This window comes from Cervus elaphus, chromosome X, assembly GCF_910594005.1.
Source record: "Cervus elaphus chromosome X, mCerEla1.1, whole genome shotgun sequence".
NCBI lineage: Eukaryota > Metazoa > Chordata > Mammalia > Artiodactyla > Cervidae > Cervus > Cervus elaphus.
In genome coordinates, this window is record NC_057848.1 from 34,758,802 (window position 1) to 34,776,746 (window position 17,945).

The 17,945-nt window shown below is 37.4% G+C and overlaps 1 protein-coding gene and 1 pseudogene across 1 annotated transcript in view; both read left to right on the forward strand.

Moving 5' to 3' along the window:
- The window catches only part of ALG13 (ALG13 UDP-N-acetylglucosaminyltransferase subunit), a 75,089-nt gene that overhangs the window by 47,492 nt on the left and 9,652 nt on the right, over window positions 1–17,945 (forward strand). The window contains 3 exon segments of the mRNA XM_043895316.1: window positions 3,287–3,358; window positions 4,605–4,770; window positions 14,617–14,805. Of these exon segments, the coding sequence (XP_043751251.1) occupies window positions 3,287–3,358; window positions 4,605–4,770; window positions 14,617–14,805 (427 nt within the window).
- Window positions 2,047–3,254, forward strand: LOC122689362 (annotated as a pseudogene).

Sequence of the window (17,945 nt, forward strand, 5' to 3'; positions counted from 1 at the left end):
CTTTTCCTTACACATCTTAAACTACCTTGCTAAAATCTGCCAGCAGTAATCAAAACACAAAACTAATGTTCTGTTTCGTAAACCTCTTCCCTTAAGAGCTACAAGTTCATAATCTTCTCAAGTCAAGTTTCTGTTACAGCAGCACCCTAATTTTAGTTACCAGTTACTGTTTTGGTCAAGCTAAGTTATGCTGTGGCAGCAATTGCCCAAAATCTCAGCGGCTTAACACAGTTGTTCTTGCTAATGTTATAGGTCCAGTGCAGGTTGGTAGCAGGCCTTTGTTCATCAGAGTCACTCAAGAACCCAAGCTGATGGACCATGTACTTTCATAGTCATCTTGGCAGAGCTGAAGATAAGGAAATTAAACACTGGGTATCAATATTTTTGCTCATATGTCATTGTCCAAACAAGCCACAAGGGCATACCTAACTAGATGAGGCCAGGAAGAACAACATACCCATGTACCTAGGGAGGAGAATTGGAATATCTGTGAAGAAGTTGAATGACTACCTTCTGTTCTCTGTGATTAATTTAAATTTTGATAGATAGCTTCATGTACTTAATTTTTGTTTTTACTGTTTAGGCACTACATCTTAGGAAGGTGAAGAAAACTGTGATATATAATTCTCTTCCCATTATTTCTTCTTACCTTCCTTTCCCCCTGCTAGAGAAACAGTTTTTCCCCTCCCTCTGTCATTACTATTCTCAGTATTACATGCTTTTTATACCATTTCTTGAAATAGCCACCCAAGTTGAAAAAGCAAGTGAAAATCTCACCTTCAGGGATGACAAGAGTAGACATTTTCTTTTTGTCTCTTTAATTTTATTTGTTACATCTTCCTTTTTGTTCTGAACTTACTTTATCGTACATCCCCAGTAGGTTTCAATCTCTTCATGATGTGTTCTGCCCCCATGCCCCAGTCATCAAGTTTCTAAGTAATTTTTCCACAGCATTCTGAGAGGAGAGGACCTCTGCAGGACTTTAAGATTTCCAGGCACAGATTCTTTTTCTAACCACAGCATTTATTATTCTTACTTCCACGCCTAAGTCTCACCTAAATCCTTCTCTAGAATTGTTTGGAATTCACACTGGGCCTTCTGAGCCAGGGCTGAGTTCACTTTTTTGCAGGTATTTGGTTTGCACTTGGGGCTTCCCGAGGCCAGAGTTAGATCCCTGGGTTGGGAAGATCCCCTGGAGAAAGGAATGGCAACACATTCCAGTATTTTTGCCTAGAGAATTCCATGGATTAGGGGAGCCTGGCTGGCTACAGTCTATGGGGTGGCAGAGTTGGACACGACTGAGTGACTAACACTTTCACTTTGTGCTATACTTGAAACAAAACTTTTGAAATGTTCACTCTTTAGTCCACGTTAAGTTGTGCTTGTCTTTGTCACATTGTGGTTCCTCTTGTTTCCTGTGATTACTTCCCCTGATTTCCTCTGTGTTCTTGCTATGAGTACCAGTTTCTGCTGCTAGTTTATTTTCCTGTCATGACAGTCTGTCATGCATAATTCTGAGTCCTTTAAAATCATTTTTGCTTTCACAAAGACAAGGTCTTGAACCATAGGAGAATGATGTTTGGGTTATACTACATCCTGCTTGTAGGATGCATCTGACCAGTTATCTACCCTTGTCCCAAGCTGTATCTTTAGATGGATTTCTTTCTTTTAGCAACACTGTTGCTGGTCCTACTGATTTTGAAGTTTTTATGGCAAGAGAGGACACTGAGAAAGTGTTTAAATTACAGTCCTCCATTACATTTTAGTATCTGCATTGCGACTAGACTTGGATATGATCAAGATTTCTACAGTAGGACATATTAGGTTAGTGCAAAAGTAATTGCGGTTTTTGTGTTGTTGAAATTTGCCTTTGTACTGGAATACATTCTTAAATAAATGTGGTTGTGTTATACATGATTTTAATGTGCATTTCTCAGTTTTTGTTTTTTTCTAATGACTTGTTGTGCAGTTTATTTTTTATTTTAGACTGTGGAAATGATGTTAGACAAAAAGTAAATTTGAGTGATTTTCTAATTCGATTTCAAAATGGATTGTAAAGCAGCAGAGACAACTCGCAACAACAATGCATTTGACCCAGGAACTGCTAAAGAGCATACAGTGCAGTGGTGGTTCAAGAAGTTTTGCAAAGTAGTTAAGAGCCTTCAAGATGAGGAGTATAGTGGCCAGCCATCGGAAGTTGACAAGAACCAATTGAGAGCAATCATTGAAGCTGATCCTCTTACAACAATCCAAGAAATTGCTGAAAAACTCAGTGTCAACCATTCTGTGGTCATTTGGCATTTGAAGCAAATTGGAAAGGTGGGAAAGCGTGATAAGTGGGTGCTTCATGAGCTGATCTGAAATAAAAAAACATCATTGTTTGGAAGTGTCATCTTCTCTTACTCTGTGCAACAACAGCAAATCATTTCTTGATTGGACTGTGATATGTAATGAAAAGTGGATTTTATATAACTGGTGATGACCAGCTCAGTGGTTGGAACAATAAGAAGCTCCAAAGTACTCCCCACAGCCAAACTTGCACCAAGAAAAGGTCATGGTCACTGTTTGGTGGTCTGCTGCCAGTCTGATACACTATAATTTTCTGGATCCCTGCGAAACCATTACATCTGAGAAGTATGCTCAGAAAATGAATGAGATGCACTGCAAACTGCAATGCCTGCAGCTGGCATCAGTCAACAGAAAGGGCTGCATTCTCCATGACAGCGCCCAACCACATGTTGTACAACCAGCACTTCAAAAGTTGAATGAATTGGGCTCTGAAGCTCTACCTCGTCTCCCATACTCACCTGACCTCTTGCTGACTGACTACCACTTCTTCAAGCATATCGACAACGTTTTGCAGGGAAAACACTTCCACAACCAGTAGGATGCAGAAAGTGTTTTCCAGAGTTTGTCAAATCCCAAAGCACAGATTTTTATGCTAAAGGAATAAGCAAGCTTATTTCTCATTGGCAAAAATGTGTTTATTGTAATGGTTCCTGTTTTGATGAATAAAGATGTGTTTGAACCTACTTACAATGATTTAAAATTCACAGTCTGAAACCGCAATTACGTCTGCACCAACCTAATAGAACAGTCACCTTAGTCAGGCACTAGAGTGATGCCTTTTGGAGTGTTATCATAGTAGTCATTTCCAAATCTGAATACTTTTAGGACAGATCAGTTTCACTTAATTTTAGGAGATGTTGAAACAAAGCAGATCTTTTATTGGTGTATTGTTTAACATGTTGATTTCCCCATATTTGTATTTGTGTATTCATTAAAGTCTCTTCAGGCTAGAAGACCATGTTCTGTGCCTCCTCAGGACACAGTTACCTCATACAACTACCCCCAGAAGGTAATCTTTATAGTTTTATTTTGCATTTAGTTGAAGTGGCCTGACAGAGGAAAATGAATTTTTTCTTTTTGTTCTCTTTTCCCTTCATTATACTTCAAAGAAGCTGCTTATATTCTTATGTTAAGTATTCTTATACTTCCTGGTGCCTGGCACAGTATTTAGTAAATTTATTAACAAATTGATTGATCATCTACTCTGTTTCAGACACTCTTCTACGTGCTGACACTAAACTATTCATAGTCTGTCTACTCTGAAACTCTTACATAATGAATGAGTTAATGTCAGTTTCCTGTCAAGTCTGTCATTTCCTGGAAATTAAAATGTAAAGCTTTCCTATAGAATGGGGAGCTGGCACCAAAAAGGTAGCTGAAACCGTAGGAGTTAGTAAGATCATCCTGGGAAAAGGAAGAGTTAGAAGAACTTCTAGAACAGAGCCTGTGTATCACCATTTTAAAAATGGGTAGAGAAGGAATAACCAAGGAGGGAGGAAAGCAGGAGAGTGTATTATTATGGAAGTCCAGGAAGAAAATATTGCAATGAATAGTCATGTCAGTTGCTGCCAAGCGGTCAAGCAACATAAGGACTAGAAAGAGTCTACTATGACTTGTTGTCATGGAGATCACTGTGACTTTGAATATAATTTCTGAGAACCAGAGAGGGTAGCAACCACATTGCAATGGGTAATAAGAAAATGGAGACTGCAAGTAAGGATGGTATTCATGAAGAAGAAGAAGCTGTTATCATTTATTGAACATCTCTTTGTGCACAGCCCTTTATTGGGTGCTGTGGCCTAATCAGAAAAACAAATTGCAGTCTCATGAAGTTTTTCTAAAAAAGCAAAGAACACTTTTTTAAGTGTGTTTGTATGGGGAAATATATATGTATGTTAAAAATGCAGTATAAATTTCTGGATAATATTCAAGAAACCCAGAGGTTACTTGTTTGTTAAGAGAGGAGCTAAGCAGTTGGAAGACAGGGGTTGGAGGGAAATTTTTCATTGTATATACAATTTTATACTTGGTTTTTGAATAATAATAATGCATTACCTTTCAAGAAAAATATTAAAAAGTAAAGCTCTTAAAGTAATCTGGGATCTTCTAAAAGAAATAACCTTTCTATATTAGGTTTACATGAAGATTGATTTCTTGGTGTTATCAGAATACTATTTCCTGAAATTTAGGATCAGATAAGAGACTAATTTTATTTGAGAAACCAAAGAGTTCTAAAATTTCTTCCACACTTACAGGTGATGGTAAATTCTGCAGCAATTGCAGCTTCCTGTGCCAATAATGTTCCAGCTCCAGTCTTACCTAACTGTGCAGCCGCTAATCAAGCTAGTAGTACCACTTCAGTTTCCTCACAGAATGCTATACAGCCTCTATTTGTATCTCCACCTACACAAGGCAGGCCAGGTAGGTTATTAGTGGTTGCTTACTTTGGAAGCCTCTTTTTCTATTTGTGGACATGCACATACAGCAATTCTAGTGATTAGATGAAATTACTTGAATCTCCAGTCTTAAGTTTGTTTAACCTACTTAATAATGTATGTTGTATAGTTGAGGAATCCATGAGATTTGAGAGTCAGGGTTTCAGTTTGTTTTCTTGCATATTTGGCTTTGATATGATTTCATAGCTATCATTTTGCTACCCCATTGAAAATTTAGAGGACTTGTACTAGTTTATCAAATTTTGAGTTAAGTTTTATTATACTAAAATTAAGGTAGAGGTGTTTCACACTCTTACAGAATGAAAAGTTTGGCTCTAGAATTTAAGAGATCTAGGTTAGAATCTTGGTTTTACAACTTACTAGCTATGTAACTTTGGACAAGTTATTGAATCTTTCTTACCTGTAAACTTGGAGGTACTCATAGTACCACTTTATTAAGTTATTGTAAAATTTCATTAATATAATTTAAAATTCTCAGCAGAATTCTGGGAAAGTGGTGGCAACCACAGCATAGCTTTTCAGTCTCTGTCACCAAATAAAAATGGAAATGGCAAAACCAGAACCCATTGGACAATGCTTAACAACAAAACTAGGTGACAAGGTCTCTCCATGAACCTTAAAATTTAAGCAGGTAGGGACAAACCACCAGGCACGAGGCCTGCATGCTGTCAGGGTCTATGTGGGAGCAAGAAGACAGAAGCACTGGGGATGTTGTCTGATGGACCTGAGAACAGAAGAACCCTGAAAGAGCTAATAAGAATTCACTGGAAAGTGGGGCAGCCAATTTGGAACGAGCAGCTAAGACTGGGAAGGGATTTGACCTCTCCAATACTCGGTGAGTGCTTTGGGTACATGGTAAAGGGACTGAAGGGCTTGGAACAGTTTGGCCCCTGAGAACTCCCAAAACTGACCTTGGCAGGACTACCTTTTGGATAGTATTCCTTACTGGGGAGAAACTGCTGGGAGTGGAATCAGAACTGTTGAGGATAGGGAAAAGAGCAGGTCCAGACTGAAGTTGTGGAGAACAGAGCCAAGGAATACTAGAAAGTAGTCATATTTTAAGCACTATATAAAAAGCAGCTGAGAGCCATATGAAGTTAGAAGAGCTTTCTTGTATTCCATCTCCTTTCAGAGTTTGTGAAAAATAATTTCACATAAAAATGAATGAAAGAAAAGCCCTACATATACATATACAGAGGTGTTTTAAGGGGAAAATGATGATATCCCTGTAGACAGTAAAAGCATGTCATAAATGTGTACACTAAACAGAACTTAACCAACAACTATTTCAATATGAGATAAAGACATTAATAAAATAATACAAAATATTACAACATAATAAATCAGGATTAGAAAAATTCAGAGGAGGTGAAAGAACTCAGAAAAGCATTAGAAATGGAAGAAAGTCATTTTGGTAATGAAGACTAAACTACAAAGAACATGACTGAGTATATATAATAGATAATGCTTTAAGAGAAAGATATAAAAGAAGGGGTAAATCTAAAATGAAAAAAAAAATGAAGATAAAGACTCAAAAGTGACATATTGAAGTTAGGCAAAGGATATCCAGCACTGATAGAAGTTCTGAAGAAGAAAACCAACGTAAGGGAAGAGAGTACTAAAAACTACAATTCAGAAAATTTTCCTGACATTAAAAAAACTTTAGAACCACATACTGAAACAACACTCAGAATAACTGAGAATACCGAGCCAGAACAACCAACACCAGGATATTCTAGTAAAACGACTGAACTTAAAGAAAGTGCTTTGTTTATCTAGGTAAAAGAGCCTGTGGAGCATAAAGGAAATAAAATGATAATGATCCAACTTTGACAGCAGTGCTTCAGCTAGAAGAAAATGGAGTGACATTTAATGAAAGAATATGTGAACCAAAGATTTTATATCCAACCAAACATTTTCAGGCTTAAAGGGTAATATATAAGAATTCAGAGAATATTGTTCTCATGAGTACTTCTTGAAAAATCTACTAAAGATATGCTGTCAAGCAAGGTAATCACTAGCCACATAGGACACTTTAATAATTGCTGTTAAGTAAAATAAATCTTCAGTTGCTCAGTCACACTAACCACATACCAAGTACTCAAAGCCGCATGTGGCTAGTACACTGTATTGGACAGTGCAGATACAGAATACTTCTGCCAAGGAAAGTTGTATTGGATGGACAAAGTATTGAAGAATGAATTTTGACTTTTAGACCACTAAATCAGAGACATCAACATAAGACTTGATTCTGAATATTAGATATGTATTTACACAAAATAAAGGCTGAGAGGTTGATGATACACTATGTAAAAGCCTTATATTTGAACAATGTAGATATAGTATAGCTATTTTTAAAAACAGCATAATTGAGAGACAATATGCCAAGCATTTTTTAATGCTTTCAATAAACACATCAGGTTCTGTATAGCATCTATACTTAACTTGTTATTCAGAGATTATAATGTCAGCTACAATACGTGACTATGGGATATTCCAATTTTATCCCCTGTGTCCTTGCATGCCAGGTCTCAGTATGGAAGAAAGTTAATACAGATAGATACTAAAAAGGCCAAAGAAAAGCTTTTATGGTATTATATTACATTTGAATTGGAAATATCAATATGAACTTGAACTATTTTATCTTTAAATTTATTTGCTAGCTCTGTCTACTGAAAAGGCCTAGAAACAATGAGTATCTTTAGCATTCAGTTTGTGACACTGAAATACCATTTCTCACTTAAAAGCAAACAGCTTTGTGGAGAAATTTCTGGTTCCAGGTTTGGGCAGGAAATGTTCAAGATGAACCTGGATCATCTTGTCATGCTAGATGGCAAGGAAGCTACCAAAGAGTACTGGGGTCATGTCAGAAGGACTCAAGAGCCATCTTGGAGAGGTTCTCACTGGCCAGAGATGCAACATTTTGAGCTTGAATAATGATCATTGTAATAGGTTGGAACATACCAAATATATTTAAAAGTTCCTGATGATATTTTAGAAATTGGTTCCCTTTTGATTAACAGATGCAAACAACTATACATAAAATAAATGAAAAAAACCAAGGATTTACTGTGTAGCACAGGGAACTCTATTCACTATCTTGTAATAACATATAATAGAAAATAATCTGAAATATATATATATATAACTGAAAAAAATTGGTTCTCAAGAGAATGATATGAAATAATTTTGCTTTCTTGAAAACTGGACAATATAGTGAAAGAATCAAGTATTTATCCTACCTTTCTTATATGAACTTTCCTACTGGAATAACCAAATAGTAGATGAGGGGAAGTATTTCTATATATTAGTATTCTGATTAGTGAAAAAGAAGTGGTAGAATATGCTCATCTTGCAGTCCTTACTGACTGAGTGGATGCACATTAAACAGCAATAGTTGTTAAGACTGCAAAGATAGTGAGACATTACCTATAGACTATTAAAGGAATCAATCTTGAGTCTGATCTAGTCTTCTGGATCTAGTTGTCTATTTAGAGGAAAGACAAGAACATATTGAAATACTCAGTGAGTATGTAATCAGCAAAATCTAGACTGGGAAACTCAACAAGTCAAGGGTTCCTTGAAAGAAAAATTGAAATGACAGGGATGGGAAAAGGACCAAGAGATTGAAAGAGATTCAGGATCTCAATTTTTAAAAACTTCCTTGGGGATGCATATTTGGCTGACAAAATGCTTGAAAATGCAAAGTGATAACTATGAAAGTCAGGATAATGATTGATTATGGTGGGGTAAGAGGGTGGTAGTGGCTTCCTAGCTGGCACTAATGGTAAAGAACCCGCTTGCCAATGCAGGAGATGCCAGAAACAAGGGTTTGATCCCTGGGTGGGGAAGATAACCTGGAGGAGAGCATGGCAACCCCCTCCAGTATTCCTGCCTGGAGAATCCCATGGACAGAGGCGCCTGGCAGGCTACAGTCCATAGAGTTGCAAAGAATTGGACGTGACAGAAGCAACTTAGCACACAGCACTCAAGACTGTGGTGATTGTGATGGGGTGCATGGAATGTTTCTGAAATGGCTGGCAAACTTTTCTTTCTTAATCTGGATAGTGTCTACTTGAAACAAATTTGTTGGATTTGTTTTCTGTATCTGTTTTATTTATAATGTAAAAATTGTGTGCTTAGCCACAGTGCCTGGAACAAAACATTATGTATGTGTGTGTGTGTGTATATATACATTAATGATCTCAGAAATTTTCCATTGAAAGTGTTAATGTAGACAATGATTTTATTACTTTGTGCTAATAATTGTTGGGCTTCCCAGGTGGCTCTAGTGGTAAAGAACCTGCCTGCCAATGCAGGAGGCTTAAGAGCTGCAGGTTCGATCCCTGGGTCGGGAAGATCCCCTGGAGAAGGTCATGGCAAACCACTCCAGTGTTCTTGCTTGGAGAATCCGATAGACAGAGGAGCCTGGCAAGCTACAGTCCATGGCATCGCACAGAGTCAGACACGAAGGAAGCAACTTAGCAAGTATGCATGCTAATAATAGTAAGGGAAAATGTTGGCTATCTGCTTCTAGCAGATGTCTGAGCTTAACAAGCGATACGTGAATCAAACATTGTAATACCCCATTTATGTAGAATGATTGAAAACTATTCTGTAAATTCCAGATTTGTATTTTTTGTAGATATTTCCAAAAATGTATGTTGCCTGCGTTTTACTTTTTGTTGTGTCTCTTGTGAACCTCAGCTATAACTCTAATAGGTAATGACTGCTTTTTAGTTGTTCTTTATCATTCCTGTCAGTCCTCTAGATAAACTCATGTTTCCCCTTGTTCTTCACATGTGTCTGTCTGGCAGCCCCATCCCATCTTCCTTTAAGTCAGTTCTTACCTGCCAGGTAACTAGATGCTATGATTGCTTTTATGAGTATCTTCATAGGCATTAAATCCTGTTAACTGATTGTTTTGGTAACTGTTTCCAAGTCTTTTGCCAAGGCCAGAACTAGTGACTCACTTGCTTTGGGTGCAAAATTTAAGGGAGTGTTAAAAAAAATTAGGGATCAAAATAAATAACACTTTTAATGTACTATATAAAAAAAGGTTAATGAAAAAAAAGAATCCATGATAAACAAAGTATCAAACATTTAAAAAGATAAGGACTCTCGGCCAGACTTAGCATGAGGTGAGTGAGGCAGTCACTCTTGAGGTCATGCAAGTACAAGCTTGGATCCTGTCTTAAAATTTTGATATTTTATTAATCATGGATTGTTTTTTTATTTTAATTTGATGGCCCTTTAAATTTTGCACCTCACTGCACTTTGGTCCTGGCCCTGCCCATTGATCTCTAGAGAATACAAATCTTCACGTTCTCTTCTGAAATGTCCTGAAGCAGCCTGCAGCTGCATGGACAAGTAAATAAACTTTCTAAATGCATTTCATTGGTTTTCATTCACATTTTAGAAAAGTTTTCTTCCATTTTTCTGGGTCCCTTCTTTGAACTATACCTGTTAAGCCTGTTTGGAGCCCCATTAAATCTATGAATGAGATGCTCATGCATCTCTAGAGCAACTGAAAGTTTTAAAAGTTCTTATGGAGTATATTATAATAGGCATTTTAAAATAAAGGTGAGTTCAGACAAAGTAACCACCAAATTTCTTCTGTCCTTGATTCTCTCAGGCCAATGAGAACTTATTTAGCTACTTGTATGTCTAGTAGTTGGTTTTTACCTTGTAATCATAATCACTTCTACTTTTTTTAGCTAATTGAACTCATTTCAGTTGCTTTTTTTGAAAAAAAAAATGGTGTTGTTTGAGTGCTAATTTAGAAGAAATGAGTGAGGCTTTGTTGAAGCCATTATTTTATAGAAAACAAATCCATAAAGTCCTTAGAGCATTTGGAGATGTTCTAAAAATTAAATTCCTCTTCTAAAACTGTAAAAGTGGAGATTTATACATGCATGACAAAACTCCAAAATCAAAAGTTATTTGAACAAATTTTTTAAATGTACAGTTAAATTCATTTTTGGTGCCCTGTTCTATGAGTTTTAACAATGCATTGTACAATCACCACCAAAACCAAGAGAGAACAGTTTCATCACCCCCAAAAGAGTTAGTTATCAAGTTTTAAATCGCCCTAAGACTTACATTTCCTTCAACTGTTGGCCTGTAGCTGTATAAAGGTTATATTGTTGTTGTTAAGTCACTAGGTCCTGTCCAAATCTGTGTGATACTATGGACTGCAGCACTCCAGGCTTCCCTGTCCTTCACTATCTCCCAGAGTTTGCTCTAATTCATGTCCATTGAGTCAGTGATGCTATCTAACCATCTTATCCTCTGCCACCCTCCTTTCCTTTTGCCTTCCGTCTTGCCCTGCATCAGGGACTTTTCCAGTGAGTTGGCTCCTCGCATCAGGTGGCGAAAGAACTGGAGCTTCAGCTTCAGCCTCAGTTCTTCCAATGAATATTCAGGGTTGATTTCCTGTAGGATTGACTGGTTTGATCTCCTTGCAGTCCAAGGGACTCTCGGGAGTCTTCTCCAGCACCACAGTTCAAAAGCATCAATTCTTTGGTGCTCAGCCTTCTTTATCGTCCAATTCTTAACATCTTTACATGACTACTGGAAAAACCATAGGTTTGACTAAATGAACCTTTGTTGGCAAGTGATGTCTCTGCTTTTTTATTTTTATTTTTTTTTTTTCTGCTTTTTTAATATGCTATGTTTGTTAGTAGCTTTTCTTCCAAGGAGCAAACGTCTTTTAATTTCATGGCTGTACTTACCGTTCACAGTGATTTTGGAGCCAAAGAAAGTAAGATCTCTCACCGTTTCCATTGTTTCCCCATCTATTTGCCATGAAATGATGGGACTTGAATGCCTTGGTCTTAGTGTTTTGAATGTTGAGTTTTAAGCCAGCTTTTTCACTCTCCTCTTTAACCCTTCCCTAGAGGCTCTTTAAGCTTTCCTGGTGGCCCAGACGGTGAAGTGTCTGCCTGCAATGTGGGAGACCTGGCTTTGATCCCTTAGTTGGGAAGATCCCCTGGAGAAGGAAATGGCAACCCACTCCACTACTGTTGCCTGGAAAATCCCATGGACGGAGGAGCCTGATGGGCTACAGTCCATGGGGTCGCAAAGAGTCAGACACGACTAAGTGACTTCACTCATCTGCATATCTGAGGTTCTTGATATTTCTCCCAGTAGTCTTGATTCCTGCTTGTGAGTCATCCAAGCTGACATTTCACTTGATGTACTCCACATATAAGTTATATAAACAAGGTGAGAGTATACAGCCTTGTCTTTCTCCTTTCCCAATTTTAAACCAGTCCATTGTTCATGTTAGGTTCTGACTATTGCTTCTTGACCCACATACAGGTTTCTCAGGAGACAGATAAGGTGGTCTGGTATTCCCATCTCTAAGTGTTTTCCACAGTTGTGATTCACACATTTAAGGATTTAGTGTAGTCACTGAAGCAGAAGTAGATGTTTTTCTGGAACTCTGTTGCTTTCTCCATTATCCAGTGAATGTTGGCAATTTGATCTCTGGTTCCCCTGCCTCTTTGAAACCCAGCTTGCACATCTTGCTTCACATACTGCTGAAGCATAGCTTGAAAGACTTTGAGCATAACCTTGCTAGCATGTGAGATGAACATAGTTGTTCTATGGTTTGGACATTTTTTGGCATTGCCTTTCTTTGGGATTGGAATGAAAAACTGACCTTTTCCAGTCCTGTGGCTACTGCTGAGTTTTTTCAAATTTTCTGGCATATTGAGTGCAGCACTTTCACAGCATCATCTTTTAGGATTTGAAATAGCTCAGGTGGAATTCCATCACGACCACTAACTTTGTAGTGATGCTTCCTAAGGCCCACTTGACTTCACAGTGCAGGATATCTGGCTCTAGGTGAGTGACTACACCATTGTGGTTATCCAAGTCCTTAAGACCTTTTTTGTATAGCTCTTCTGTGTATTCTAGCCACCTCTTCTTAATCTCTTCTGCTTCTGTTAGGTCCTGTTTCTGTCAGGAAACTGTTTATGTCCTTTATTGTGCCCATCCTTGCATGAAATGTTCCTGTTATATCTCCAGTTTTCTTGAAGAGATCTCAGTCTTTCCTATTTTGTTGTTTTCATCTACTACTTTGCATTGTTCATTTAAGAAGGCCACCTTATCTCTCCTTGCTATACTATGGAACTCTGCATTAAGTTGGGTATATCTTTCCCTTTCTCCATTGATTTTTGCTTCTCTTCTTTCCTCAGCTATTTGTAAAGCCTCCTCAGACAGCCAGTTTGCTTTCTTCCAATTCTTTTTTCTTTGGGATGGTTTTTGTCACTGCCTCCAATGCAATGTAGCCTCCATTCATAGTCCTTTGGGCACTCTTGTCTACCAGATCTAATCTCTTGAATCTATTCATCACCTCCACTGTGTTATCATAAGGGACTTGATTTAGGTTTTATTTGAATGGCCTAGTGGTTTTCCTTTCTTCAGTCTAATCCTGGATTTTTCAGTAAGCGGTTCGTGATATGAGCCACAGTCAGTTCCAAGTCTTATTTTTGCTGACTGTGTAGAGCTTCTCCATTTTCAACTGCAAAGAATATAATCAGTCTGATTTTGGTATTGACCATTTGGTGATGTCCATGTGTAGAGTCATCTCTTGTGTTGTTAGAAAAGGGTGTTTGCTATGACCAGTGTGTTCTCTTGACAAAACTTTGTTAGCCTTTGCCCTGCTTCATTTTGCACTCCAAGGCCAAACTTACCTGTTACACCAGGTATCTCTTGACTTCCTGCTTTTTCATTGCAGTCCCCTATGATGAAAAGGACATCTGTTTTTGGTGTTAGTTCTAGAAGGTCCTATAGGGATTACTTCTGATACTTGGCCTTAAATTCCTTTTGCTAAATTACCAGAATAACAAATTCAGCTTATGTGGACAACACTTACACTAAATTAAGTGTTCTAAAACTCTGAATTTAAACCTTTATAGACTACTGAGCCTAAACTGTCTATAGTTCTGAAGGTTAAAATTATAATACAGGTAACACAATGATAAAATTTAGTACTTGAATTTCTAAGTCAGCTAAGATGTTCAATTAAACTTGAAAGGTTGTATCAATAATCTTTCAAAAAATTTAACAGATTTATCTAACATAGTATGTATATATGGAGATATTTATTTTTACTGGGTTGGAGCTTCACTGTTTCCTTTATCATCATAGATGAACACATTAATATTTGAACAAAATTGTATTTAAATTTCTTATGTCAAAAACTGTGAAACTCCTAAATGAGTCTTGTTTCTAAACTATAGTAACAGTTACAGAAAATTAAAGGAAATAAGGTAGTTTCATGTAGCCTGTCTGTTTTAGATTCTGTAGGTCATCACAAATGGAACTGTTATGATTTAGAGTTCTCTATATTCCTCTGATACTACCAAGTAGAAATCTTCAAGGATTGCTTAACTTTGTAATCTGTGCAATTTAGTCTTTCCTATTAGTGTCTACGTCTTGTGTTTTTACATATGGCTGAAAACATCCTTACCTTTGTATTAAGCTAAGTGAGAATTTTGCCTTAATAGTGTTTATGTACCTGTTCAAAATCTTGGTAGTCAAACCTTGTAGCTTCAGTTTTCTTTTTTCCTTTTAATGTCAAGTAATTTCCTTAACTCAAAATAACCTATGTTGAACTCGTTTTCAGTTGGCATGTCTAAAAGAATCTGGACAGTTCACTGTCTAAGTTTTTGTTTTTAAGTCAAACCATAAGACTTAGAGAGTTGCTTGTTGGAATTGAGAACACCAAAGAAATAGATGAGCTACTGCTTATAAGGTGTTACAGTTGTGGCATCGATACTTTGTTTTGTTTCTTTTGTAGTGTTTGCTTCACCATCCTATCCATACCTCTCTGCTCCTATTCCTGCTGCTGCTGGCCCTCTACCACCTCCACCTCCTCCACTACCACCACCACCCCCTCCTCCTCCTCTTGAGGTAGGAGAGGCTTCAAACTTAGCACCACCACTTCCACCTTATTCCTGTGATCCAAGTGGCAGTGATCTGCCTCAAGGTAAGTAGATTTTGACACTTAGGTGAGGGTTATTTAGGTCTGTTTTTCTCTCTTTAATTTTAGAGTATATCTCTCTTTGGTTGACCAATGAGGGTAGGGTGGGGGGACCAAATGGAAACTGAGAGCAGTGCTGGGGAAATGACTAAGGAAAGGAGCAACTGAAAGCTGAGAATATCTTTTGCATCATCGAGAAGAGGATGATTGAGCTGACTCATGCTGCTTTTCTAAGGTAGCTGCATGTCTGCCCTAAAGAAGATTTGCAGCTGGGTATCTGTTCTCAACTATTTTTCTTGGAAAGTAGGAGTTGATAACAAAATTTTCTCCATTTCTTTTATTTAATGCCCACCACAAGTACATGAAATTGTTGCATTATTGATATTTAGGATTCCAACTGAATTTTGAGGAATTGGAAAAGATTTTTGGGAGAGGAGTTGCTGGGGAGGTCTGGTCTGCCTTGAATTTCCTTAATTAAACTAAGGATAGCTTTCCGTTGGAAGTTTTTGTTACCCCTCAGTGTATCCCAAAAGAGAATTGTAATTGAAAGTTGTTTGTAGCTTATTTATACTTTGTTTTGTTTTCTTTTTTGATATAACTTTCCATTCGTTCTTTTAGCTGCTTCTCTATTTTATTTTGTTTTGTTTTCAGCCCCTAAGGTAGTCTTCAAGATCTTCAACTTCATTCTGTTCTTTTTCTCTTCCTTAAAAGTTGATATCAACTTTATGTAGATGATTTCTAAATCTCTCTGGCCTTGGCCTCTACTTACTTGCTAGGCAGTTTAATTTGGCTTTCTTTCTTTTATTTCAGATTCACTCTGTCTGTAATAAAATTCATCTTTATCTTCCTTCTTTCTTCTCTTTATGCTATGTAAAACATTGACTCTTCTCCTTGGTTTTATATTTTGTTAATAATATATCATTTCCACCTAATTCACCCAGGATCTAAACTCTGATCCCTTTACTCCTCTCCTTTTACCTACCTACCCTTGCCCAAGATCTTCTCAGCACATAATGCTGATTATTGCATTTTCCAACATTTTATTATGAAAATGTTTAAACATAAATTTGAATTTAAAAATGAATATCCATATATCTACCACCTATATTCCTTTGTAAACATTTAACTATACTTGCATTACTATGTATTTCTGTTTTTTCCTCCATCCATCTCTCTGTCCATCAATTAATCCATCTTTTCAAAGATGGATTTCAAAGTAAGTTGTAGACACCATTCTTCCCCATTAAAACTTCAGCATACATATCATTTACTAGAGTTTGGATCTATTTTTTCTTTTGATGTGATGTCTACATATAATGAATGAGCAAAGCTTATGTGTACACTTGCTGCGTTTTGACAAATGAGTATGTGCACCTGTATAACCCAAATACCTATCAAGGTATAAAACATCATTATCCCACAAACTTCCCTCATTCCCCTTCCCAGTTGTTCCCCACCCCGATCTCTACTTCCCCTTAGAGATAGTCACTATTCTGATATCTTTCTGCCCTAGTATTACCTGTTTTAAAATTTCGTGTGAATATGATCATACAATATGTACTCTTTATGAACGGTTTCTTAAACTCAATGCAGTGTTTTTGAGATTCTTCCATGTTGCTTCATATATCAGTAGTCTGTTTGTATTGCTGAATAGTATTTCATTGTCTGGGTATTCCACAGTTTGTCCATTCTCCTGTTGAGGGACACCTGGGCTATTTCTAATTTGGGTCTCTTATGGATAAAGCTGCTATGAATATGCTTGTAAAAGTCTTTGTGAACATGTGTTTTCAATTCCCTTGGGCAGATACCTAGGAATGAAATTTATGGGTTACAGATAGGTGTGTGTTTAGGTTTTTTTTTTTTCTTTCATTTTTATTAGTTGGAGGCTAATTACTTCACAACATTGCAGTGGGTTTTGTCATACATTGACATGAATCAGCCATGGAGTTACATGTATTCCCCATCCCTATCCCCCCTCCCACCTCCCTCTCCACCCAATTCCTCTGGGTCTTCCCAGTGCACCAGGCCCAAGCACTTGTCTCATGCATCCCACCTGGGCTGGTGATCTGTTTCACTATAGATAATATACATGCTGTTCTTTCGAAACATCCCAGTCTCGCCTTCTCCCACAGAGTCCAAAAGTCTGTTCTGTACATCTGTGTCTCTTTTTCTGTCTTGCATATAGGGTTATCATTACCATCTTTCTAAATTCCATATATATGTGTTAGTATGCTGTAATGTTCTTTATCTTTCTGGCTTACTTCACTCTGTATAATGGGCTCCAGTTTCATCCATCTCATTAGAACTGATTCAAATGAATTCTTTTTAACAGCTGAGTAATATTCCATGGTGTATATGTACCACAGCTTCCTTATCCATTCATCTGCTGATGGGCATCTAGGTTGCTTCCATGTCCTGGCTATTATAAACAGTGCTGCGATGAACATTGGGGTGCACGTGTCTCTTTCAGATCTGGTTTTCTCAGTGTGTATGCCCAGGAGTGGTATTGCTGGGTCATATGGCAGTTCTATTTCCAGATTTTTAAGGAATCTTCACACTGTTCTCCATAGTGGCTGTACTAGTTTGCATTCCCACCAACAGTGTAAGAGGGTTCCCTTTTCTCCACACCCTCTCCAGCATTTATTGCTTGTAGACTTTTGGATAGCAGCCATCCTGACTGGAGTGTAATGGTACCTCATTGTGGTTTTGATTTGCATTTCTCTGATAATGAGTGATGTTGAGCATCTTTTCATGTGTTTTTTAGCCATCTGTATGTCTTCTTTGGAGACATGTCTGTTTAGTTCTTTGGCCCATTTTTTGATTGGGTCATTTATTTTTCTGGAATTGAGCTGCAGGAGTTGCTTGTATATTTTTGAGATTAATCCTTTGTCTGTTGCTTCATTTGCTATTATTTTCTCCCAATCTGAGGGCTGTCTTTTCACCTTGCTTATAGTTTCCTTTGTAGTGCAAAAGCTTTTAAGTTTCATTAGGTCCCATTTGTTTATTTTTGCTTTTATTTCCAATATTCTGGGAGGTGGGTCATAGAGGATCTTGCTGTGATTTATGTCAGAGAGTATTTTGCCTATGTTCTCCTCTAGGAGTTTTATAGTCTCTGGTCTTACATTTAGATCTTTAATCCATTTTGA